The 26,819-nt window shown below is 43.5% G+C and overlaps 1 protein-coding gene across 2 annotated transcripts in view; it reads left to right on the forward strand.

Annotated features, from left to right (window-relative positions):
• ADGRD1 (adhesion G protein-coupled receptor D1) overlaps window positions 1-26,819 on the forward strand; it is a 174,306-nt gene that overhangs the window by 4,681 nt on the left and 142,806 nt on the right. The window contains exons 3-6 of one of the 2 annotated variants that reach the window (XM_043902126.1): window positions 4,779-4,862; window positions 7,032-7,127; window positions 8,979-9,101; window positions 23,661-23,840. In XM_043902126.1, the coding sequence (XP_043758061.1) occupies window positions 4,779-4,862; window positions 7,032-7,127; window positions 8,979-9,101; window positions 23,661-23,840 (483 nt within the window). The remainder of the gene's footprint in view (window positions 1-4,778; window positions 4,863-7,031; window positions 7,128-8,978; window positions 9,102-23,660; window positions 23,841-26,819) is intronic. The other variant, XM_043902127.1, reaches the window with a different exon arrangement.

Below are 26,819 nucleotides of genomic sequence, written 5' to 3' on the forward strand. Positions count from 1 at the left end.
CATATCACCTTCTTTTTGGGAAAATAGCTGAACTGTCTAATTCACAAAAGAATGAGACCCTTTTCTTCTGACACTTTTAGGGTCATAGATTGTTTACTCTTTAGGTTGTAAAAGGGACTCTATGTGTTCAGTTCAGTTCCTTGATACGTCTTATTAATACCACACAATGTTTTAATTAAGAAAAAAACCTAAATTGTTGACATTAGCATGTAGGGAGATTTCAATTTAAAAAAATATGGATTTCTGACTTAAAAAAAAGTTTATTTAGTCTTTATATATTTGGCTGTTCTGTGTCTTAGTTGTGGCATGCAGGATCATTAGCTATGGCATGCAAACCCTTTGTTGTGGCCTGTGAGATCTAGTTCCCCAACCAGGAATTGAACATGGACCCTCTGCATTTGGAGTGTGGAGTCTTAGCCACTGGACCACCAGGGAAGTCCCTCTGACTTCTTTTTGAAAGTGGGAGAACTGGCAATACTGGGCATATCTTCCTACAGAGGTGGGATGATTGGCTTGGGAAGAAGTCACTTTCTTTGGACAGGACACTCATTTTCCTCCCCGCCCAGCCTCCCCCGCCCTGAGACCTGGCAGTGAGGAACTCGGAGGTGGTCCAGGTGCTTGTTCCCGGCACCTTTTCTGATCACCTGTGCCTTCCAAGTTGGAAGCCACAGTAAACATCATCCCTGGCCTCCCTGCAGGTAATTCCTCATGCCCCTGGCCCTCATGGATATTTCAGTTTGCACCCCCTTCATGACTTCCTGGACAAACTCAGTGTTAGTAGTTACATCTGGGCCATTTGGTGGGTAGCATGGCAGGCCTTTTCCTGATCACAGAAGCCTCCCCCGCCCCCTGCAACCAGTGATACTTCCCATCCCTGGGCACTGGCTGGCAGGCGGATGGGTGGCATCTTTATATGTGAACAAGACACGATCCCTTGATTCTATGAGCCTTCCTGCCCAGGATGGACATGGCCATTTGTCAGTGTTATTACCCACAGGCTTTACTTTATGAGAACGAAGATTCTGAAGATATAACATCTGTTCTTCGCTCAACAGATGTTATTTCCTTTTCCTATATTTTTTTCCCCAGATGAGTTGAATATCAAGTCAATAATGTCTTCTCCTCTTCAAAATGAATATCCCACATTTTAGAAAAAAAAATCATGGTATAAATGAAGATGAATATTTTTGATTTTTGCATTTCATATTCTTACTGTGGAGGTCCTGGAATAGAACCACTCATTTCCCAGAGGACATCAAGTCCCTAACATGTACAAGAGAGTTAGGTGTGCACACAGCTGCCTCTCTTTGGCCCCTATTGTAGAACTAGCTAGGTTTTTGGTCATCATTTTTGATGCATGCAAGTAACCCTGAAGGGACAGCCTCACAGATGCAAACTGAAAAAAGAACTCAATGATCTGGACCTGGGCACATGTTTGGCATCCTGATGGAAATTCAAATGTTAGATGGAGTGCTTCAGTTTTCTCTGAAAATTTCATATGGACGTTATCTACAGTCATTTTAATTGTGAAAGCAAGACTTAAATGGTTGTTGAAGGAATACAGGTCCTAACATTCAATAAAACAGAAATGTAAATCTCGCATCTTACACCCCATTTCTCAATTTTGTCACCCCAAACTAATCTTCTCAGTATCTAGAGTACATAGCCAAGCACCCCCTCTCTTTTCTCTGCCCTCTGAAACATTGTATTTTACACAAAATAGTTCACAATATACATATTTTTCTCACCTTGATTTTTTTTAACTTAACAATATGACTAAAGAATATTCTATGTCAGTACATGTAAATCAGCCTCATTATTTATCCTAGCTACACCCTAGATCATTATATAGATGTTCCATATTTATTTAGCCAGCCCTCTGTAAATGAACATGTAGACTGTTTGCAGGTTTTTGTTACTATTTTAAAAATTCTGCAACAAATACCCTTGTACATAGGTCTTTGATCATATGCATGAGAATATGATAGATCTTTAGAATAAATTTCTAGGAATTAAATTGCTAGGTCAAACATCATGTGAGCTTAAGATTTTGATAGATATTGCCCTCCAGAAAGGTGAACTCGCACCAGAAAAGGCTGTAGAACTTGCCTACTTAAGTATGTCGTTGTTCAGTCAGTAAGTCCTGTCTGACTCTTTGCGACCTCATGGACTGTAGCATACCAGGCTCCTCTGTCCTCCACTGTCTCCTGGAATTTGCTCAGATTCATGTCCATTGAGTCAGTGATGCTATTTAACCAACTCATCCTCTGCCACCCCCTTCTCCTTTTGCCTTCAGTCTTCTCAGCATCAGGGTCTGTTCAATGAGTTGGCTCTTTGCATCAGGTGGCCAAAGTGTTGGAGCTTCAGCTTCAGTAGCAGTCCTTCCTAATGAATATTCAGGGTTTATTTCCTTTAGGATTGAATGGTTTTACCTCCTTGCAGTCCAAGGGATACTTAAGTCTTCTAATAAGTGTAACTTTTCATTTGCCAGTCTGATAAGTGAATAGGCTAGCTTGCTGTAGTTTTAACATGCTTTTTAAAATTGAACTTCTTATATTTCTAAAAGTAATTTGCATTTCTTTTTCCTTGAGCTGTCTATATCTATTTTGTGTATAGTAGTATATATATATTTAATCCCAAATTTGTAATTTATCCCTTCCCCTACTTTCCCTTTGGTAACCATGCATTAATTCCCCATGTTTGTGAGTCTATTTCTGTTTTGTAAATAAATTAATTTGTATCATTGTTTTTTTTTAATTCCACATATAAGTGATATTATTTAGCATTTGTCTTTCTCTGCCTTGTTTACTTCACTTAGTAAGATAATCTCTAAGGTCCATCCATGTTGGTGCAAATGGCATTATCTCATTGTTTTTTATGGCTGAATGGTACTCCATTGGATATATGTACCACATCTTCTTTATCCATTCACCTGGTGATGGACACTTAAGTTGCTTCCATGTCTAGACTGTTCTAAATAGTGCTGAAATGAACACTGGGGGTGCATGCATCTTTTTGAATTAGAGTTTTCTTTGGATGTATGCCCAGCAATGGGATTGCTGGGTCATACAGTGGTTCTATTTTCAGTTTTTTAAAGAACTTCCATACTGTTTTCCATAGTGACTGCACCAATTTATATTCCCACCAACAGTGTGGGAGGGTTCCATTTTCTCCACACTTTCCAGCATTTATTGTGTGTAGACTTTTTTATGATGGCCACGCTGGTTGGTGTGAAGTGGTACCTCACTGTATTTTTAATTTTTGATAATTAATGTTGTATTTTTGATAATTAGAGATGTTGAGCATATTTAGTAGATATTTTTTGATTTTTGAGTTTTCTTTATTAAGAATAGGTCAAGTCAACTGGTGTCTCCTGCATTTCAGGCAGATTCTTTACCAGCTGAGCTACCAGGGAAGCCCGTCATTTATTCAAGGTTTCTTTTACATCCTTCAGTATGAATTGATTGTTTTCTTCATGAGAATGTTGTGTGGTTCTTATTCTTTTGTTCTTAAATGTCTTCTCTTTATTGATTGCATTTATAAATTAAAACCTTTCTTCTATTTTTTAGCATTATTATATGAATACAAGAGAGTTATTCACATTTGCATATTTAATTTGTATCAGCCTCCTTACTAAATTCTTTTACCATTTGTAACAGTTTTTCACTTACTAAATTCTTTTCTTATTTGTAATAGTTTTCATTTTCATTATCAGGCATACATCATTTGAAAATAATGATCATATTATCTCTTCTTAAAAAATATTTTTTACAATGAACAACACAAAGATTACTTTGGTAATTTTAACTTTTCTGGGACCTGGCAGACATTGAAGGCAGTTGATTATTATTTAGTCATCTGGATCTTTATTTCCATTTCTGGGAACTGTTCACAGAGAATTAATCCAAAAGAAGATTCAAGTTAGGAGAACAGTTGAGTGTGTGATGGTGCAGCCTCTCCAGGGACTGTTACCCAAACTCCATTATGAGAGTTAAAGAGAAAAAAAATAAATGAAATAATTCGTATGATATTAAGTGAGAAGAGCAGAATAAAAAAGAGCATGTCTGCACAAAATGATGTCTACTCAAAGCACAAGGACCCTAAAGGAGACTTTTAAAGGATTGATTTTTAGTATGGAGGAAGCAGAGCAATAATAGAAAGATCAAGACCAATTCAGGAGATGTGTATGGAGGACTGTATCTAAAACCAGTTGGCTGGGTGACTGCTGAGGTGGAATTGTATTCCATGTCTTAACAGATGGCTAGAAGTACAATTATTTTATAGATTATTGTTAGACTGAAATGAGGGCGTATTTGTAAAGAACCTCACATGATGTCTGCACAATATAGCTGCTGGCTTCCTCCTCTTTTTCAACCTTATTTTTTCTCTCTTGTCTGATTGTATCAGCTATTTCTCTTAAAGCATAGGAACTAACGGTGGGATAATGGACATTCTTATCTTTTTCTCTGAAATGTGTGGGCATGCTTTGTGTGTTGTGCCATTAGGCAGAATGACTTTTATTTTCTTTTGGTTAAAAGGTATCTATTCCTATTTAGTATGTTTTATTCTGTAAAAATATTCATTTATTTTTAATTTATTGAGTTTTTGAAACCCGGGAGTGTGTATTGAATATATTCAAATACCTTTTGAGTACCTCCACAATCACTCTGATAATTAACTCTTCCCCCAATTCCTGATATAGGTAGTAAGTAGTTCCTTATGTCCAGCTCTTTCTTTGCTAATAGTGATGTAACATTTTTATTCTTTTTTCCCTCAAGGGTTTGAGGTCCTGGCTTCTGCTTCCCATTACTGGCCATTGGAAAATGTGGATGGGATCCACGAACTTCAGGAGACAACTGGAGGTAGACAGGGGTGGGAGCAGAAACTGGGGCCCCAGAAATGTGCATCTCTGGAATCAGGGGCAGTCCAGAGAGACAGGGAACAACAAACAGCATCAGCTGTGAAGCCAGGATGACAGAGATGAATAGACATTTGTGTTGCTTCCCCTTAATAATTGTTATTGCAAAGTATTTTCACTAGAACTTTTATATGTTTTAATGATTAAAAGACAGCATTTATGTTTCGAAATATTAAGATGTGCATTTTCTCCAACAACCTTAAAACAAAAGTTTTCAGCTTTAACCTGTATCTGATGGATCAACCTCTGCATGAGTCAGGATGTGTGTTTTCTAGGTAGACACAAATGGCATAATCTGCATGCCTGCCAAAGCAGGGGCCCATTTGAACCTAGGGCCAAAAGTTGTGCCGGTGAAGACTAGTGCCCTGTTTGTGGGGTCACAGTCTGACTTAGCAAAGGTTCAGATTCGCTTACCCATCAGCTCTTCAACACTTCACTGACAGTCCCCCACCCCCCCCACCCCCATTCCTTGAGGAGATCAAACACCACCTAAGATGCTTCCAGTGGTCTGCAATGCCATGGAAAATAAAGTTTCTATCTGACTCAGTTCAGACTTTGACCTGAAGGAGAAACTCCAGACAGCCCTGAGTACTTTTTCCATTCCAATAAGAAGATTTTTTAAAGTGTAAGTTTTGAGTGATTTGGGATGCTCTGACATTTTAATTTTTATTCCTCTTGATTATGTCCAATGACTGATTACAGCAGGAGGTTTATGTACAATCCTAGCACATGCTCAGATTGTCTGTATTGGTTCTTTATAATGGATTAAAAAAAAACCCACATTGCTGCTTATTAAGCGTCTCACACCAGCACACTGATTTGTTCCTTATTCCCAGGACTTCATGTGCTGCCATAAATTGTCACCGCAGATTCTAAAATGTCTTTCTTAAACTTTGCAAATCGGGAAGTATTACAGTGGATGTCTCTACTGCTGGCATCCTTAGAGGCACTCAAACAGCAGGGCCCTCCAGAAGGATGCTGTCCTCCTACGCAGGGCTAACCAAAGCCCTGCCTTCATCCAGCATTATCTCTTACTTGCCTGTGTGTTGGGCAGCAATGGCGGCCATGATGAAAACTTACATTGAACCATTGCGGCTTCATATATTCTCCAAATAGTCTGTGCTATAGGATGGACATTTCCTGTGGCAGTTCATTTTGTGACTATCTCGGGTCAAAAGAAATGGCTTCCCCTTGTCATAATCTAATTTTCTCTTCTCAGAGCTTTTATTTTAAAGCCTTTGAAAGGAGATCATTCCAAGTGGAAAATGCATTGTCAAAATAGCTCCATGTTTAGGACCTGGGTGCTAACATTTCCGTAATTACTTTAAACAAGTGTTCAAATAATGATCCTTATAGTTCTCTCCTCACCCCGTCAACTCATCTCATTGTCATAGGTTATCAGAAAAAGTACATTGTGGTTGGATTTTGTTCACCCAAAATATTAATTTCCCATAAAACTCAAACTATATGGGTGTTTGTCCTGAAACACTCGAATAATGAAGGGTTCACTGCCCTTTTCCACTGGGTCTATTCTTTATGTTATAGTGCTCTGCTGGCATATTTCAATTTGATTACAGGTTTCTTAGGGCAAATAGAGAAAGGAATAGAATCCATCAGCACGTTTTACTGCTGGGGACAGTTGAATGGTGCTGGAAATCATCGCGTGGATGCACTGCTTTGTTATTTGTCGCTGAGTTAAATCTCTGTTGTTTCGTCCATTTGTCGTAATAACGTGTAGTTGTTTTCATGCTGTGCTTCTGTTTCATCAGTTCTCGCGACATCACAACCGTTAATCCTTTTTGTTAAGGCTACTTTGTGGCCGAGTTCAATTTCATATCTCTCAACTAAGTGTCTGGATGGGAGTTGGGGCCGGCACATTGGGACCAAATACAACCACCACAGCACCCTGGCTTTGGGACAACATGGGGCTGCTGGAGGTGCCATAATGTTGACTGAGTAAGTAGGAGGGAGGTGGGGCCAGGAGAGAGGACCCGAGATGTTTGTGGGACGACAGCACACTTACGGATGTGTATTATGTTGAGAGATATGTCAGTTCCGTTTGTTTTTTGTGTCACTCATTCATTGTGCTTTTTTCTTTTGTTGTTTCACCCAGCATCACGAACCCACAACCTCACTGTGCTCCCTTCTCATAATTCTACCTTTGTTTATACCAATGATTCTGCCTACTCAAATTTCTCTGCAACCGTAGGTGAGCATGTGTTCCTTCTGTGTTAAGTTTGGATCTGCAATGAATTGAAAGGCCAGTCCGATCTGGTTCTGTATGAATTCACTATGTCTTGACTAGCAAATGAGTGACTATCCCCCCAAGAGCCAAAGATTCAGGGTATTTGATGGTAAGCACTTAAGACCATGACTTAATTCTAAAGGAAATATCACAGACTGAAGGATAGTAGAGGGTGGCTGTGCACTTTCAAGCAACGAGGGTCTTCCAAACCAGCTGCTTATTTTCAGAACAATACAGACATAAGATGAGAAAGTTTCCAAAAAATAAACCTTGTTTGGATTTTTAAATGGATTATCTTCTTTGGGGAAGGAAAAACATGCCCTTGAAATGGAAAATTAAAGTCAATTTTAAAATACCTCATCAAAAATTTGATATCTTGCAAACGCTAAAATCAGCATTTCTTCTGTAGCTGGAATTTTTTTTTTAAATCATTAGAAGCTGTTTTCTAAAAGACACACCCACAAGAGTCATGGTTAAATGATTATCTTATTTAATAACCTCCAAGTCCCACATGTTTCAGATTTTTCTTAGGCAGCACAGAACAGGACAGATAGTAGCAATTGGGCAACTTTCTGGTCAGTATGGAAAGTTGGCTCAGATAATTTAGGTCTTGCTCCTGACCTTTTTTTTACAATATATAACCGATCGTTCTTTCTACTATGGGATGATTCACTTCCGAAATTAATTTTGCCAAGCAAATAGTCTGGTTCAGGGGTTTATACAGCCTCATTCAATCCTGCAACTTCAAGTTGCCCATTTTAACTATGTAATATATAGATTCCCCTCCCCCAGCAATAAACGAGATATATTGAAAAAAAAAAAAAGGATTTAAAACAGTAAGGAAAGACGTTGAAGTCCTTCAGGTTGGTATCCACATGCCAATGGTTGTTAGAGAATCTGACCTGGGGTAGTGGTCGCGTCAAAGGGCTCCTGGTGCTTCTGTCCATCTTCAGCTGGACCACCAGCTCCGAGGGCGGGATGCAGCTGCCACAGGGCAGAGGAGGCCTCTGGGTGGCTTTGATCCCAGTCAACAATGTGTGACTCCTCAGCCTTGGCTTTTATAGTCTTTCCTTATCTATTCTGTAAACCATTTACATCACAATGACACCATCAGAGAGGTCTGCTATCGGGTTGGGACAAACAGAATGATGGCCGAGCTGGCGTCCCCACCAGGACGACTGGCCCTGCGGTCAGGTCATTGGCAGGCTTTTCTGGGATGACTTGAAGTGTGGCTCTGAGTTTCCCTCCTAGAGCCTGAAAACGAATTCTCTTAAAATCATGGGTTCCCATGTGTCAGATCATGGGCTTTCCATGAGAGAATTCAGAAGGAGAAAGAGTGCAGGTGTAGTTTTACATTTGAACTTGAATCTCAGGGTTTCACCTGGAAGGTCTCATGTGAAGATGACAGTGAGAAGGACTCATAAAGAGGTGGATGGCATGAAAGTTTAGGACAGTAGGAGATTCTAATCATATGGCTCCTGGTATCTCAACTGTTGACAAATACAGTACTTATAATGTGGTCATATTACAGTGCATATTATACACTGGTGTGGTATGAATTACTAGGATACAATATTAATAATATAGAATATTATTTAATATTGACACTAATATATTACTTATATATGAATTATGAAATGTTAAATACCATTAATATTAAATAATATCTGTAATGTCATTGAAAAGAAATATTTAATTATAAATAGAAATAATACAGCGTATTTAGATCAAAGTTGTTTGTAAGCCTGACACGTCTCCAGACTTTTCATCTCCTGCAATTATTAATCTACAATGTTTGCCATTCTTCTTACTTAGATATTGTAGAAGGAAAGGTCAACAAAGGCATTTACCTCAAGGAGGGAAAAGGAGTCACCTTTCTCTATTACAGAAAGAACAAAACTTCCTGCATCAGTAATCCGGCACAGTGTGGCCCTGAGGGTGAGTGATGCGCTCCATTCTTTTCTTTCTTTTTTTTAAGTTCATTTTGTTGCCAGGTGGCATCTGTTCCTCTGGGCTGTGGCAGATGTGAAGACAAAGTTCCGCTGCACCATGCATGCATACGGACTTGAGGGGAGGGGTGAGGATGGGGATGCAGAGACTGGTCCTGGAGATGGAATTAAAATACCATTTCACAGAGGCATGAGAGCAAAGTATTTAATCTTGTAAAGCAAAAAGAAACAAACAACAACAACCAAACCCCCCAAGAAACAGACAAAAAAGAACCGTCCATCAAAAGCAGACATGGTGATGTTGCAGTGGAGTTTGGATGGGACCATGGCGTTTGTGGGCAGGAAATTGATGGTGTGGCTCACGGGACGTTATTTCTGGCTCCAGGATGTTGGCCATGGGTCTGGGAGGGGCATGCCTTTTAAGACTCGTGCCATGGGTTCGCTTCTTTTATATCCATGGAGATTGGAGGGGGCAGTGGTGAGAGCTGTCCCAACGAAAGGTTGTAGGCCTGTGGTTAAAATAATACCATGGGTGAAACACATAGGTACAAAAGAGAAGTTAAGAATCTGTTACTTCTTCTTCCTTTTTTTTTTTTTTCCTATGGAAAGTAACCGGCTCTCTAGGATTTGAGCTTCAGAAAATGAAGATTTGAGCCACATTTCAAAACATTCTGGGAAACTGTTCTCTGCCATCCAAATCAGTTTCAAGCCTCCAAGTTCCCTTATCCTAAGCAACTGAAAATTTTTCTTTCTAGGAAAAAAAAAATGTTTAATGCAAGCGGGTCTGAAAGCCCTAAGTCTTTTTGGACATCCATTGGGCTTATCAAAACTGCCCTGTGATGAATTCATTGTTCTCCACCTCGCTGGGCCCTATGGATTACATTCCAGTAAAAGTAAACAGAGCTTAACAAGGTGATAACGTGTGGGAGGATACATTTTGGACTTTGCAGAACCCAGAGTTTTGAGAAAGGGATTTGAGGTCTAAAACCACAGCCAGGTTTACAAATCCACAGTTCAAGCTGTTCCTGAATTCAAACAGCCCTATAAACACAGCAGAGTTGTTTATTTCTCTAAATTTAAAACAGCCCCGCCTCAGCTACAAGGATGAAGAGAAACAAGAGGGCAGCGGGTGCCTGCCTCACCCTTCCCCTGTCTTGGTCAGGAGGGCGGGGGAGGAGGAGCAGGGTGGGGGTGTGTTTCTGTCCAGTTTGTCTCTGGGTCTGAGAGGGAACAGCCTCTCTTTGGAAGAAAGGTGTCTCTACAGCCCCAGCTCCCAACTGGAATTGACTCAGGTGGGAGGGGAAGGCCCCACGAATTTCAGTAGCTGGGCACTGTCACAGATAACCAGCCTTTGAGTGATGACGATGATGGGACCAGTGGTGACTCTGATAGTGACCAGCTACTGGAAATCAGAACTATTGGAAAACTTTACCTGAATTCTGAGGTCATAAACTAGAGGCCTCTGAGCTCACTCACCCTGCCCTGTGGTTGGGCCTGGTTTTGCAGGCATGGAGTTAAAATTTTTTGATTAGTTGCCAACGTTGAAAAATAGGACAATTTCACATAAAAATACAAATTCCCAGTTTCTCTTGAGAAATCTCCCTCCCTTATCCCGATCTTGTGGGGCTGAATGGAGGGGCCCTCTCTTGTGTTGGACATTGCCCTTCAGCTCATCACTGACTTCCTTTGATCATTGGACCTGCTGGACATAGAGCATGTTAATGGTTTGGGCTCCAGGGCCAGGCAGCCTGGGTTTCAGTGGTATTCTAATCCTTTCTGTGGTGACCTTGGGCAACCACTTAACTTCTGAGTCCAAATTCCTTACCTGTAACATGGGTCAATTAAAGCCAGATTTTAGTTCCCTGCTCATGGGGTTGTTCTGAAGACTGGCAAGTGGCTGGTCCAACACCGAGAAGCCCTTGGGGTCCTATCCTGTATGGATGCCTCCCAAGGTGCCTCCTGTCCCCAGGATCTTGGTCTTCACTCTGTCTGTCTGCTCGGATGTGACCCTATGACAGGGGCCGACATGGTTGGACCAATTGTCATAATCACCCACAATTATGCATCGTTTAGTTGGTGCCATTGTTCTTGGACTGCAAGGAGATCAAACCACTCCATCCTAAAGGAAATCGGTCCTGAATATTCACTGGAAGGGCTGATGCTGAAGCTGAAACTCCAGTACTTTGGCCACCTGATGCGAAGAGCTGACCCACTGGAAAAGACCCTGATGCTGGGAAAGATTGAAGGCAGGAGAAGAAGGGGACAACAGAGGATGAGGTGGTTGGATGGCATCACCGACTCGACAGACATGAGTTTGAGCAAGCTCCGGGAGTTGGTGATAGACAGGGAAGCCTGGCATGCTGCAGTCCATGGAATCACAAAGAGTTGGACACGACTGAGCGACTGAACTGAACTAAACTGAGTGTTCTAATCCCATTACATGTACTAACTAATTTCATCCTCCAAAAAAATGAGACAGACAAGAGCTCACGTGGTATAGAGAGCTGTAAACTTTGGCTTCATGTTTCCACCCTGTTGATACCTTCTTATGTGTCCTGGTTAACCGAAGCCTTTGAAGGTATTTTTTTTGGGGTGGCCACTTTTCTAGAGTATGGCCAGATATGCGGTGAAGCCAGGAAACCTCAAGTCAACTTTGGCCCCCTGAGACCATGCTAGCAGGCGTCTTACTGTGGCAGATGCTGAGGGAAGTTGGGTATTTCTTGCTCCATATACCTCCCTCAGTTTGGACTTCAGACAGGACCACTGAACATGGGTGTCATCCTAAAGATCACTGTAAGCATTTCTCCATTTTATTGACCATATCCTTTGTTCTGGGGGGTGGTTTCCCTGGGGCCTCAATGAGTTTGCACTTCTATGTTTAAGGAGAACAGGATTTGAACAGGAAAAGTCCATCTAACATTTTTCAAATCAAACTCCACATGGCTTTTGAAGTAGGTGAGATGGTTTCAAGCGGACTTTTAGTAATTAAACAATTTTTTTTTTCTTTGCTGGGTCTTTGTTGTTGCTTGAAGTCTTTCTCTAGTTGCAGAGAGCAGGGGTTACTTGGTAGTTGCAGAGCTGGGATTATATATATATATATGTATGTATGTAAGTTTGGCTGTGCTGTGTGACGTGTGGGACCTTGGTTTCCTGACCAGAGATTGAACCCAGGCCCTGGCAATGAACACACAGAGTCCTAACCACTGGACCACCAGGGAATTCCCTCAACACTTAAAGAGAGAAACACTTCCCACACCCAGTCAAGCAGGTCAATTGTTTTCATATTTGTGATTTCCCAATTCTCTTGTGGTCTCTGTTCATATTTTTGGCTGATTTTATTTTATTTTTTAAGACAGTTATAGAAGACAGGGTTGAGGTTTGAACTTTTCAAAAAAGGATAAAACATCTGAGCAATTTAGCTGTTCCCTCTCCGAGTTCTCAGCTAGAACGTGGGATCTTCCTTCTCTGCCAGCTGCTCACTCTGAGATTTCGAACCCATGACCTGCTTGTCTTAGGGCTTTTCTCCACCCACTTGGCCAGTTTCTCTTGTTTCTCTGAGCTGACTGTGTGACCTGCCTTTTGGCAAATTGTGCCTCCTGGGAAATTTCCTCATGGGCGTTGGGTGCAAATGGGAGAGAGGCTACGGAGGATCCTTTGAGAGAGAAAGTCTATTTGAACATTAACCAGAGGAAGCACAGTCTGTGTTCCTTCAGTACTGAGGCAACTCTCCTCCAACTCCCACGGCCAGCAGGCACACAAGGCAGAAATCCACATGAGGAGGGAGTCCTCCTGGACTGTTCCAGCACCTTGTTTCACTCCCCTGTAAACCTTATTTTAATTTTATTGTTTTATTGGCTTTGCTGGGTCTTTGTTGAGGCACGTGGGCTTTCTTCAGTTGCTTTGTGCAGGCTTAGTTACCCCTCAGCATGTGGGATCTTAGTTCCCTGACCAGGGATTGAACGCACATCCCTTGCATTGGAAGGTAAATTCTTAACCAGTTGGAAAGTGGATTCTTAACCACTGGACCACAAGGGAAGTCCTCCCTATAGACCTTGAGGGCTCAGCTCCAGTGTGGCTCTTACAGAGATGAGTCCCACACCAGTTGCATTCCTCTTTGCTCTCACAGGTCCCTGAATGTCCCCCTCTGTCCCTTGCATCTTTGGTGATGACCTGCTCATTATGTGTCCTCCTTCTTGGACATTTAGCTCTGCAAGGGCAGGGACTCTGTCTGTCTTGGTCACTGTTGTGTTTTCAGGGATGAATATCAGCACGATAGATGCTTGATCCCTATCAATTGAACAGATACATCGAGTCTGTCTTTCTGATGCTTAAATGCCTTTGAATGCTTCCCCAGCACATAGTTGATGGACTGTCATTTGCGTATCACTTGTGATGAGTCCTACTCCATCCTGAATGGGCCAGTCCCGTTTTTGCACCCCTCTGACTTTTAGATACTTCTTTCTGATATTGTACTAAATTCCATTTTGAGTAATTACCTCTAATTCCACTTCAACTCCCAATCACCTTGGATGCCTGCCAGAAAGAACTTCTTCCTGTTTTACTTGTTAATTTTTCCTCCCTCTGGAAATGTACCCTTCTTTTTTCCCTCTTGTGCATTAGAGCTTCCTCTGCTTATAAACATCAAGAAACCTGCTACAGCTCCATAGCAGCAGCTGGAATATCTCAGCATCTACATTCTCTTCTCAGCATCGACAGGACTTCTTAGACCCTTTGCATTAGGTTACTAACTTCAACTTTGCATTAAGTCACTAACTTCAATGCCATCAACAAAATGGTAAAATATTCTGAATGGTGTTTCAGGAAAAAAATTTCCAGAAGGGCCTGACAGTTCAGCACAGATTCAACTTCTGTCTTCCTTAGATGATTGGGGGTTTTAGGGATGTTTGAAAGCCTGATGGAGCTTCAGAGAGAAGTATTCATTCACCACATCCATTTCACAGATGGGCAGACTGAGGTCCAGAGAAGGCACAAGATAGCCTAGAGCCACAGGGTAGTGCCGAGTTTCTTGAAGTATTGTTTCCAGACCATCAGCAGACGAGTCCATTGCAGAGACTGTTAAAAATGGAACTTCTCCGTCTCCAGTCCAGGACCCACTGAATCCAAATCTCTGCGGACAGGGCCTGGAGATCTGAATTTTAACCCAGGCCCTCTGGGTGATTTTCATGGACTAAATCTCAGAACTACTCAAGGCTGACTCTAGTCCACAAATGTGTTTTGTTTGCTGGCATTACATCGGTTCTCACAAATCTTCTATTTTAACAAGTTTTCTAAATTGTTTTTTGGCAGAATGTGTGTGCATACTAAGTTGTTTCAGTCATGTCCAACTCTTTGCAACTCTGTGAACTATAGCCTGCTAGGTTCTTCTGTCCGTGGGATTCTCCAGGCAAGAATACTGGAGTGGGTTGTCATGCCCTCCTTCAGGGAATCTTTCCAACCCAGGGATTGAACCCACATCTCTTCACATCTCCTACATTGGCAGGCAAGTTCTTTACCACTAGCACCACCTGGGAAGCTTTCGGCAGAATGGGTGGGTTCAAAAAGACTGCCTAACTGCAGAAACAAAGCCTCTCTCATGGTGCTTTAAATGTTTTTTTAAATTAATGCTCAACTCCCCTGAAAGATAAAATTTCATTAAAAAATCTCTACTTCTGCCTTCTCTTAAAAAAACCAGAAAATCCTACAGTGTTACCTGCCCACCTGCCATCAGTTGGTTAGAGCTAAGGTGACTGTCCAATGGTTTCCAGGTTTCTTGAGTCCCTTGGACTCTCGCAGCTTTCCTGGTAGCTCAGCTGGTAAAGAATCTGCCTGCAATGCAGGAGACCCCGGTTCATGATTCCTGGGTCAGGAAGAGATCCCCTGGAGAAGGGATAGGCTACCGACTCCAGTATTCTTGGGTTTCCCTGGTGGCTCAGCTGGTAAAGAATCCACCTCTGATGCGCGAGACCTGGGTTCAATCCCTGGGTTGGGAAGATCTCCTAGAGAAGGGAATGGCTACCCACTCCAGTATTCTGGCCTGGAGAATTCCATGGACTGTATAGTCCATGGGATCGCAAAGAGTCAGACAGGACTGAGCGACTTTCACTTTCACTTTGGACTCAGCGCCCTGCTTGATGAGACTGAAGGGAAGTGTCCACTCACCTGTGGCTTTCTTAAAATAATATTGAGGAGAGAAATGGTGAGAGTGAAAGAGAGTCCTACAGCACCAGATATTTCTAGAAGAAATGAGAGAGCCTTCTGGGGAGGCAGGAAGCATACGCATGAGTAGCATTTCATATGCAGGGCTTGATCTGACAAAGAGTGTGTCTGCAAGTTGAAAAATACGGCCTGAGCTGCCTACAGAAAACATGCCGGCTCTCTTATGGAGTCAGTGCCCCTGGAAAGACAGGCTTTGGAGTTTATGGCCTCCGTCGTGTGTATTAAAGTCAGAGAAACACTATCCCTCTGGGTCTCGATCATCTTTTTCTCTGCATTTCATTGATCACTTCTCCTACCATTGCAAACTCAACTATGACTGAAAATGCAATTCCTCATCTTTCACCTAGTGTCTCTTCTGTTAACCAGGTTCTCCACCACTATGACATTTAGCTTTTTTTCTCTCCAAATTTTGTTCTTCGTTATATCATTTCTCCCACCCTATTTTGGTTATTACTTCCTTGTAATCATGGAGCTGAGGGGAAAAAAAAATATCTAAGGATATAGTGTAGAAGCTTCAGCATCTTTACCACTTCTCTATGTCAAGTGAGAATTAAGTTAGGAAAGACAATGAATTTTGGGTCATAGACTTGATACCTTGTAACATTTCTGCTTTAAGAGTAAGGTCTCTTGCATTTACTTAACCATGTACTGAACTGAACTGAACCATGTATATATAGCCTCACACTTTGCTCCTCAATTGTTCTGTGATTTTTAGGATGAATAAGAAAGTCTTAGGAGCCATTCTCTGTGTTTTTTAGCACCTGGGTCTCTGCACTCTTGAGAACAGGTAAGAATAGATCACTTGAAAGTTTTACTGAGGAAATTTACATAGCCAGACATAATTCTATCCTTATGGTCCTAAAGTGGACAAAAAAAATAAAATAAAATAAAATAAAAATGGCACGTCATCCCCTTAATTCAGCTTATATAATATAGACTATGAAGGCAGCAAGGCAGGATGTATTTATGCCAAGGAAGTCCAAGGGTGGGTTATTTACTTTAATTGGTTGAGGTTGAATGATGCAATTATCTAAATTTCTAGTCAAGCTAGGATGTTTTTAAGACAGTTTTTAAGATTATTAAATTTTTCTCACTTTTAAATTGCTTTTATGATGTTTTTGGTTCTTTTTTTTTTTTTTTAACCACATACACGTAGCACCTGAACTATAAAACTTGGGCTTCCTTGGTGGCTCATCTGGTAAAGAATCTGCCTGCCATGTGGGAGACCTGGGTTCGATCCCTGGGTTGGAAGATCCCCTGGAGATCCCCTGGACAAAGGAACAGCTACCCACTCTAGTACTCCAGCGTGGGTTCATGGAGAATTCCATGGACTGTATAGTCCATGGGGTCGCAAAGAGTCGGACACGACTGAGCGACTTTCACTCACTCACTAGATTCAATTGAAAAGGAAACTTATCATCCCCAAGAACTGAAACCCAATCATCATTTTCTTAAGTAGAAGATTCCTGCATTGTTGAATTCCATGTGGGTACCATTGCCCACCAGAGGCTCTGAATTCAAGATGTGGCATTTCTTTGTTAAAACAAGGATTAGCAATTGTTACTTACATATAAACGGACTTTCTTCTCATCACAATCAGAACTGAAAGATGACTGAGAAGGGATTAGCGTCTCATACTGTGATTCCTGTTGTATAAAGGCATGAAAGTGAAAGCGTTAGCTGCTCAATCGTGTCTGATTCTTTGCGACCCCATGGACTGTAGCCCACCAGGCTCTTCTGCCCATGGAATTCTCCAGGGAAGAATACTGGAGTGGACTGCCATGTCCTTCTCCAGGGATCAAACTCAGGCCTTCTGCATTGCAGGCAGATTCTTTACTGTCTGAGCCACTCGGGAAGCCCATATAAAGGCATGCTGATATGCTAAAATTCTCTTGGAGAATCTGTCCAAGACCAGAGTGACTGAAACTATCAACTCTTAGAAAGAAGAAGAGTAGGAAGAAATCATTGTATTGACCTGTACTCTGCTGGGGAGGTACAGATTACACTTTAGGGTCTTAAGAAAAATCAGTTAGGAATCTGATTCGATGGCAGAAGCTTGCTAGTTGATTGCCACAAGGTGTCTGGGTCTTCTCCCGGCTTAGCCAGAAAACCCAAACCTCCCCATCACTGTCTCCCAGCCTGTGCTCTTTTAGAAGCACTCAGTAGGCGGCCACTCCATAGGGATGCTCTGTTATCAGAACCCTGTACATTCCGCTCCTCCTGCAGTGGCCACACAACACGGAAAACCCACTTAGAATCTTACAGTTGGTAGATTCCCTTGATGTCTTCTATTCTTTCTACAAATAAAGAAACCAAGGCCCCAGTTCTGGAGACTCTCTTGACCAAAAACTGGGAGAACATCCAACTCCCATGCCTGAGATACGCTGTAATAAAATTGGACGTTGAACCAGCCAGATCAGATTAAAGGCCTTCCCGACTGAGCAAAATCTCTTTTATTTTCTTTTATGAGATCCTTTTTATTTTGAGATAATTGTAGATGAACAGGCAGTTGTAAAAAATAATGCACAGTGATCCCATGTACTCTTTACCCATTTTGATGAAGTTGAGTGGTTAAGTTGAGGAACTTGAGATGGGGACTGTCCTGATTGTCTGTGTGGGGCCAGAGACATCACAGGAGTCCTTATAAAGACAGAGGGCAGAGGGGTAGAGTCAGAGATGTGGAGACGGTTTAAAGATGGGGGAGGAGCTATCTTCTTTACCCATTCATCTGTTGATGGACTTTTAGGTCGTTTCTATGTCCTGTCTATTGGGACTAGTGCTGCAATGAACCTGGGGTTACATGTATCCTTTTCAATTATAGACTTGTCCAGATATAGACCCAGGAGTAGAATTGTTGGATCCCATGGCAACTCGATTTTTAGTTTTTTGAGGAACCTCCATACTGTTCTCCATAGTAGCTGTACCAGTTTATATTCCCACCAACAGTGGAGGAGGGTTCCCTTTTTTCACACCCTCTCCAGCATTTGTTATTTGTAGACTTTTTAGTGGTGGCCATTCTGATTGGTGTGAGATGGTGCCTCATTGTAGTTTTGATTTGCATTTCTCTGATAATCAGCAAGGTTGAGCATCTTTTCTTGTGCCTGTTGGGATGGCCTTGGTTTTGATGCCTGCAACTCCCCACTCCAGAACGTTCTTGAGCCTGCTCTGCTGGCTCTGGGTGGTTCTCATGGAAACCTGCTTTCAGGCGGCTGTCATAGCTGACAGGTGTGGATGAGCTCATTTCATGCCATCACATTGTAGGTGGATGTGTATCTCACACGCTCTGTTTTGAACCAAGTCCTCTTGGAAACAGAAAAGAAAAGAGCATCTCCTTGCTCCCTCTTCCCTGGTGGCTCAGATGATAAAGAATCTGCCTGTAATGTGGGAGACCCAGGTTCAATCCCTGGGTCAGGAAGATCCCCTGGAGAAGAGCATGGCTATTCCTGCCTGGAGAATCCCCATGGACAGAGGAGCCTGGTGGGCTACAGCCCATGGGGTTACAAAGAGCTGGACATGGCTGAGTGACTAACACTCACTTTGCTCCCTCTGCTCACCCTGCAGCAGCTTCCCCAGCACCCTCCCCCTGAACCTGTCACCTGAAGTGGTGGTCAAGGAAGGACGGAGGAAGCCATGTGTATACATCCTTTTGGTGGCTTTTGGTGGCCTTTGGTGGACTTCAGGGACAGGAAGGGGACTCATCCTCTGTGGACAGTCATAGTCAACTGAAAGTTTGTAAGCAGTGGGAATTCAACACAGCTAGGCTTGGGAGATTTATTGAGAGGCTCCAAGTAAGACTGTGTTCTGGTTATCGACTGCTGCATGACAAGCACTCCCAAACTTAACAAGTGAAACACAATTTAGCATCACCTCTCACAGTTCTGGGGCTTGGCAGGGATCTCTCATGGCTATAGCTGTGGTAGCCAGGGCTGGGTCCTCAGAAGGTGCCCCTGAGCTGGTTTCTCAAGACCAATTTCTTCACTCATATCTCTGGCACCTCCGGCTCCTCTCTGTGGTTCCTTTCTCTACCAATGGAGCCTGGAATTGTTCTGTGCTCCAAGAAGCCAAAAGCTGAAGCTTCCAGACAATTAATGGCTGTCCCTGGAACCTGGCCAGGGCCACTTCTGTCATCTCCTCTTGGTCAGATTAGCCAGAGGGCAGGTGGAGGCGCTGGCCTAAGTCTTGCTGGATAATGGGAACATCACACGGCATGAAAGCAGATGGGCTGGGAGATGGTGTGGCTTCTTTGGGAGATTCAGGGTGAATCTCCCTGGGTCAAGGTGCTTAGATGACGTCACTGGAAGCTCGTGTCTCCATCACTTTGGCTCTGTTCTCAGGAGGGCTTTCCAGGTGTGATAGCAATGTTGGCTCAGAGCCTCCAGGAGTCCCTTTTATTAGCTGATGCATGGCCATCCCTGAACCAGTCACTGTGATTCTGACTGCTCCAGCCTGCGTGAACCTGGGGCTGTGTAATCAGTCCCACTTGACCTAGAGGACACAGAGGTTGGAGGGGTGGGGAGTGATTCTCCCCAAGAATGCTGTGCTGGGTGAGAAAGGATGGATGTCCAGGCTGCTACATCACCTGCGGGTCTCCTTGCCCTCCCCGCTGGCCACCGCTCTGGTCCACCTTGAGTTGCGAACATGTTACGTGAGCAAGACATGGTGCCGAGTCTGTGGGTCTGGTCCTCTACCTGGAGAGATTCCCTACCCATTCCTACCTGCTGCTTCTGCCCCACTCACCACAGACACAGAGGTGATAATGCACAGCAAAACTTCCACATCTGTAGGCATTTTTCTCCTCCATGGAATTCCTGAGAATCTTTGTTGTCTAATTCAGTGAGTGAGCCCTCTCCCAAAGAACATCATCTCCAAGAGAGGATAGAGAGATGACAGGTGCAGATTTCAGAGCCAGACTGCCTGGTTCCAATGCTGACTCCATCATTGGCTGTGTGGCCTTAGACAAGTTACTTTACCTCTCTGGGCTTCAGTTTTCTCACTTGTAAAATGGGGACCATATTAACCCCTACTTCGCAGGGTTGTTGGGAGGATTAAAAGAGTTAACTCATGTAAAATTCTTGGGACGTTTGATCTTGCACAAAGTAAGTTCTTAAACTGTAGAACTTACTTTTCTTTTTAAAGAGTTCTTTATATAGTAAGGACATTTATTTCTTGCCTGTTAAATGTTTTACAAATATTTTTTTCCTGGGTTGTCATTTTTCTTTTGACTTTGTCATGGCTTTAAGTTTTTTGGCTTGCAGAATTTTATAATATTTATGCACTCAAATGTATCCATCTTTTCTTGGGACAGCTGGAATTTTTTTTTTTTTTTTTTGTCTTATCAAGAAAGAACTTTCCTCTCTTAACTTTTGGGATGGATGAGGATTTAATGCTCATAAGAAGAAGAAAAGTGTTGAATCAATTTGTCAATACTGCACTTCTTTTTCCTTTAGACTTTTTCTTCTTTGTATTGACAATTCCAAGTGCAAGAAGCAAAGTTCCTGAAAGTACTAATATTAGAGGACTCATTGTGAATCTTTGAAGACTCAATGAAGACGTAAATTGATATTTAAATACAAGCTGTTCCTCAGAGAGAAATGATTATTTTTTCGGCCGAATGAACCAAAATGAAAAGCTTGGCTTATAGGAACCATCATCTGCTTCGATCTTCCCTTACCTAAGGCCAAATTGAATGTTTTATGTTTAATTTTTCTTCCTGGACAGAAAGACATTCCGCCAAAACAGGATTGAGCGAAAGGAATTTTTCAATGCAGCAAAGTGTTTGGGAAAAAATGGACTTTTGTGAATCCCACTGGGACATCGTTTCATAATAGAAGTTTCACAATGTGCTGTGTTCGTGTCCCTGTGAAATTGGTTGTTTCTGAGTGGAGAGGCAAAGCAAGGAGGCTTGGAGTTTTGTTTCCGGACTCTGTGCCCCTGCAGTGGACAGCAGACGGAAGACCTGGGGGACCTCGGGCCCGGGACTCCCCTCCACCTGGTGCCTCTGCAAAGGCAAAGAGGAGCAGTGTCTGGGACAGCCCAGCTGCTCTCTGGACAACCTACCAAAGTCCTGTCATTTAATTGCAGTGACCCATGTCCCAGGGCAATTTTGAGGACTTTTTTCTTTCCTCAGTAGCACTGAGAACGTACTCCTGGCGACTTGAATCTCTGCTCTGCAGTCTCTCTGAGCCTCATCCATTATTTCAAGTTTCATCTTTTTTAAAAAAAAAAATACGATAATGTTTTATGAATTTTTTAGAGACACATGGTATTATGCTGTACATATTACTTTATTAGCTTTTAAAACATATTTGTTTATTTATTTTTGGCTGTACTGGGTCTTCGTTGCCGCATGTGGGCTTTCTTTAGTTGTGGCAAAGTGGGGGCAACTCTCTAGTTGCGATGCGCGGGCTTCTCGTTGAAGTGGCTTCTCTTGTTGCGGAGCTCAGGCTATAGGGTGCATGGGCTTTAGCACTTGCCATGTGAGCTTAGTTGCTCCGTGGTATGTGGTGTCTTCCTGGACCAGGGATTGAACCTGTGTCCCCTGCATCGGTAGGCGGAGTCTTAACCACTGAACCACCAGGGAGTTCCAATCTTGGGCCTGTTTTGATCAACCCTGAGTACCTCCTCTCTCAGCATCTCTGAAGCCTGGACTAGGTTGAGGGGGGTGAGGCTGCCTAATTTATTTCCAGCTATTACAAGCTGTGCCCGGCAGGTTGCATGCATTCTCTCTCTCTCACACTCACACAGTTTACTCACGTGCAAAGAAAGGGTAAATGTTACTGGAGTTGGGGAAGCACAGTGGGGGTGATCGGGCTCCAAAGGGCAATGACAGGAGCCTCTAGCTGGTCTGGCCTGTGTCGGGTCTCCCTAGGGAGCCTGCCCCCCTCCCCTTCTCCTCGATCCTCCCTTGTCTGCAAGGCGATCCTGGGTCAGGTCTTCACCATTAAGAGCTGGACTTGGCTGTCTTGGATGCCGGGGCCTCCGTGGGCCCTGCTTTGTTGGAAATGAACAATTATAAGTTTCATAACCTTTCAAAGTGGGCTTCCTCTTTGACTAAAAATGCTCTACTGGGAATCTATTGTAAAGGCATATAATCTGAGATGTGCGGAGAGGTTTAGTTTCCAGTTTGGTTTGGGAAATTAAAAGTTGGAGAAAACTTTAAGACTTAGTCACGGGGAGGTTGCTGTTTAAAAAAAATCTACGGGACTTCCCTGGTGGTACAGTGGATGAGACGCCTCCTGTCAATGCAGGGGACATGGGTTCAATCCCTGGTCTGGGAAGATTCCACATGCCGAGGGGCAACTAAGCCTGTGAGCTGCAACTACTGGAGCCTGTGAGCTTAGAGCTGGTGGCTGCAATAAGAGAAGCCACTGAAATGAGAAGCCTGCACACCACAACGAAGAGTACCCCCCACTTGCCCCAATTAGAGAAGCCCTCGCACAGCAGTGAAGACCCAGTGCAACTAAAAATAAAATAAATATACAAAGAATTTACAGTTCTTGCTTACTTATTTGTTGCTTTACTTATTGGTGCACCAAGCAATTTGCAGGCTCTTAGTTCCCCAGTCAGGGATTGAACCTGTGCCCTCCGCAGTGAGAGCAGAGAGTCCTAAGCACTAGGTCTCCAGGGAATTCCCTACAGTAACTGGTTATAATGTCATGTTGTGCAGTTAAAAACAAAGATGACGTCAAGGCATATTTATGAACATTGGAAGGAGTCTATGATACCACAAGTTTAAACAATGTGGCTTATAAACCAATATGTATGATTGGTTCCTTTCTTTGTAAAATGTTTATGGAAGAGGTTTTGGAAGGACCTACCTTAATAGATGATGTCTGTGCATCAGATTTTTTTAATCTAATCAGAGTCAGTCTCTAGTTTAGGGACCTTTGGGCAAACCAGCCTCAGTTTTTTCATCTGCACAATGGGGGTGATAACCTCATTTTGTAATAGTAAATTTTTAAGAGGTATATGCTCAGTGTTTAGTCGTGTCTGACTCTTTGCAAACCCGTGGGCTGTAGCCCACCAGGCTCCTCCATCCATGGGATTTTCCAGGCAAGAATACTGGAGTGAGTTGCCATTTCTGTCTCCATATTTAAGCAGAGAGCATTTGTTTAAAACCCTTAGAAAAGTGTCTGGTACCCAGTGAGCTCTTAATAAATATTACCTGTTATTATTGTCTGTATTTTCCACATTGAACATACATTGTCTCTAGAATGAGAAAAAAATTACCTTTTGAATGAAAATCAAAAAGCAGGGAGACCGACCTGCCTCTGTGAGGTTAAGTCCCATTCACTTTTCATTAATAATAACCGCACGTCTTTCCTGTCCTCAGGGGTCTCCTTCTCTTTTTTCTGGAAGACACAAGGAGAACAGTCCACATCAATCCCTTCTGCCTACGGAGGACAGGTCATTTCCAACGGGTTCAAAGTCTGCTCCAGCGGCGGCAAGGGCTCCGTGGAGCTATACACGCATAACAAATCCGTGACGTGGGAGGCCAGCTTCAGCCCCCCAGGTAAGGGCACCACTGACCTGAGAGATGCTCTGGGAGGTGGGGGCGGAGGGAAGGCGGGAGGAGGCCCGATCCCCCACCACCTCCACCTCCTGATAGGAAGCGGATGAACCCAAAGGATGTCGAGCTCTGGAGCCCGCTGTCCTCGGGGCACGCAAGCCCCTTCCTAGACCAAGGGGCTGCTTGGGAAGACTTACTGGAAAGGATGAGATAGCATCCTTTGCTTAGATGTCTGCCTGGTTAGTTAAGGGCCAGGATTCTGCAGCCAGGCGCTTGGATTCCCTCTGACTGCAGACAGTGTTACTGCCTCATGTTACTTAGCACACTGGAGCCTCAGTTTCCGCGCAGTGAAGATAATAGCGATACTTCGCTCACAGGCTGGAGTATAGCTCTCGGCCCAGTGCTTATTGTTTCTCCTTTTCCTGGCTTCCCCCTCTCTCTCCTGCATCTTCCATTTGCCTTCTCCTCCTCCTCTCCTGCTCCTTTCCTTTCCTCCTTCTCTGGCTCTCCTCCTTCTTTTTAGTGGTGCAAACCTGCAAATGTTTCGACTTTGATGTGAAAAAGCCTTTGGAAAAGTGGGGCTGCTGATTGAGGGAAAGAAAGGATGCTGGAGGAGAGGCTAGGGCACCAGGCAGGGAGGGGCCCTGGGATGCAGGAAGAATGCTCCAGGACCAGGGAAGGGTTGTGGGGCGGGGAGCTGTGTGTATGCAGATGTGCCTGAGACCCTAGGTGGGTGTTGGGAGGCCACATGGTTCTGTTCCACAGATTCCTGTTTTCTCCGGGCACAGTGTGATCCTAGCTGACTGGCCAGGAGGGCAGAGGTGTGGGGCAGGCAGCTGGGGGAGGCTGGAGGTCTGTGAACTAAGATGGGGAGAGGTGACCAGGGACTCAGAGCATCTTAAAGTAGCATGGAAGGGGCATCCAGTCCAGACTGGAGACTAAGAAGGGAATCTCGCAGGTGGAAGGCAAACTGAGAGTCTAGAATGGTCTCCTCTAGGAGGAAGTGACATTCTTGACCTAGTTAAGGAAAATTCATTTTCTGGACCACTTCAAGGAAGGCTGTGTGTCTCGATTTTTTTTTTTTTTTTAAACATGGAGCCAAGCAGCCTGGGTCAGGTCTCGCTCTCTGCCAGCTGTGTGGACCCAAGTGCCTTACTCACCCACCCTGTGTCTCAGCATCCTCATCTGTATCGTCAGCACAGTGACAGTATTAGGTCAAAGGGCAACTGAGAGTGAAGTGAGTTCACACGCAAGGAACCTAGAAGAGAGCGGTGCCCGGGGAATACCGAATGCATTTGCCTGATTCTGCGGGTACTATAAGCTGGGGTCAGGCTTGTACCTCTGGAAAAGTGGTGAATTCAGCATGCACAGACTTGGCGAGAACTTTGCATGTCTGCCCTCCTCAATCCTCAGGGCCAGAAATCGTCTCTGTCTCCCCTCTCCTTAGACTTGCAGGCCCTGTACCTTGTTCATAGCTCTTATCACGTTCTAACTGCTGTCAGTCTCTTAGGTAACAGGCTGATCTCCCTGCCCCTTTGGGGCTGACACAGTATCAGGTACCTTGTAGGTTTCTTGAGTATGTTTTAAGGTCAAATCTGTTGAACCCTGATTGTTCATCTACCCAGAGAAATGGGGAGAATTGTAAATATTTCTGTCTGACATTGTGCTCTCATTTGTTCCTTGAAGGTATTTTCACATCCAAGGACAATACTTTTCTAAAAAATTATGAAATGAAGAGAAACATTTTTATTTTTATTATTTAAAAAGATTTTATGTATCTATTTACTTTTGTCTGTGCTGCGTCTTTGTTGCTGCGTGTGGGCCTTTCTCTAGTTGCGGTGAGCAGGGATGTTGCTGGCCAAAAGCTTGGACTTCTCTACCCATCAAAGTTGAATGCAAAAACAATATGAAAGTAGAGTTTCAAAGAAATAGAAAGGTGGCTTTAATTCTCAGCCAGCAGAGAGGGTAACACAGTAGGCTTATACCTCAAGAATTGTGGCCCCCCACTCCATGAAAAGTCTAGGGGTTATATAAGGCAAGGGCTCACAGTCAGGAGTCAGTAATGAGGAACAAAGGTGATAGGATCTTGACTTCTTCCTCTTGCATTGTTTCCAAGACAGTCATAAACTGGCTTCAGTAACCCAGTCATTGAGTCTGGCAGTTGGGTGGCTCTGTGGCCTTCTTTATGATATGTAACTACAAGGGGAAGGGTGTTGTAAGGATAAACACCAGATAAGGGATGTATTTAGCATAGAGTCAAAGGAAAAAATGTGAATTGTAGCTTCTGCAGAGTTAGGAGGCAGAAAAGCGAACTTTGATACAGACATGCAGAGTTAAGAGCAACTGAAGTAAAAAAACTAGGAATATTCAGGCCTGCTCACTGCTCTCTTTATCTTCTTTGTTCTCAAGAAAGAGAAAGACAAAAACTCATTCCTCTTTTTTCCTTTTCACTGCAACAGGGGCTACTCTCTAGTTACAGTGTGTGAGCTTCTCATTGCGGTGGCTTCTCTTGTTGCAGAGCACGGACTCTAGGGCTCGTGGACTTCAATAGTTGCAGCATGTGGGTTCAGTAGTTTTGACCCAAGAGCTCTAGAATGCAGGCTTAATAGTTGTGGAGCATGGGCTCAGCTGCCCCATGCCATGTAGTATTTTCCCAGACCAGAGATGGAACCCATGTCCTCTGCATTGGCAGGCGGGTTCTTTAACCACTGGACCACCAGGGAAGTCCTGACAGTGATACTTTGGACCTGTCTGGGATCCATGCTCTCTGGAGACTGAAGGTTAGAAAGTTGCCCAATTCTGAGCGAGAAGCCTTGGATAACTGCTTTCAGCAGCAGGTCACTGGGTGCATCTGAACACCCACTACACAATGAAGTGAGACTCTCTGGGGCCAGCTGCTGTCAAAGTCTGGTGAAATTTCTCCTTGTGGGTGAATGTGGTTCTCATGCCAGAGCCGTGAGTCACCACCAAGGCTCCTGATGG

This window comes from Cervus elaphus, chromosome 5 (genome assembly GCF_910594005.1).
Source record: "Cervus elaphus chromosome 5, mCerEla1.1, whole genome shotgun sequence".
In the NCBI taxonomy this organism is placed as follows: Eukaryota; Metazoa; Chordata; class Mammalia; order Artiodactyla; family Cervidae; genus Cervus; species Cervus elaphus.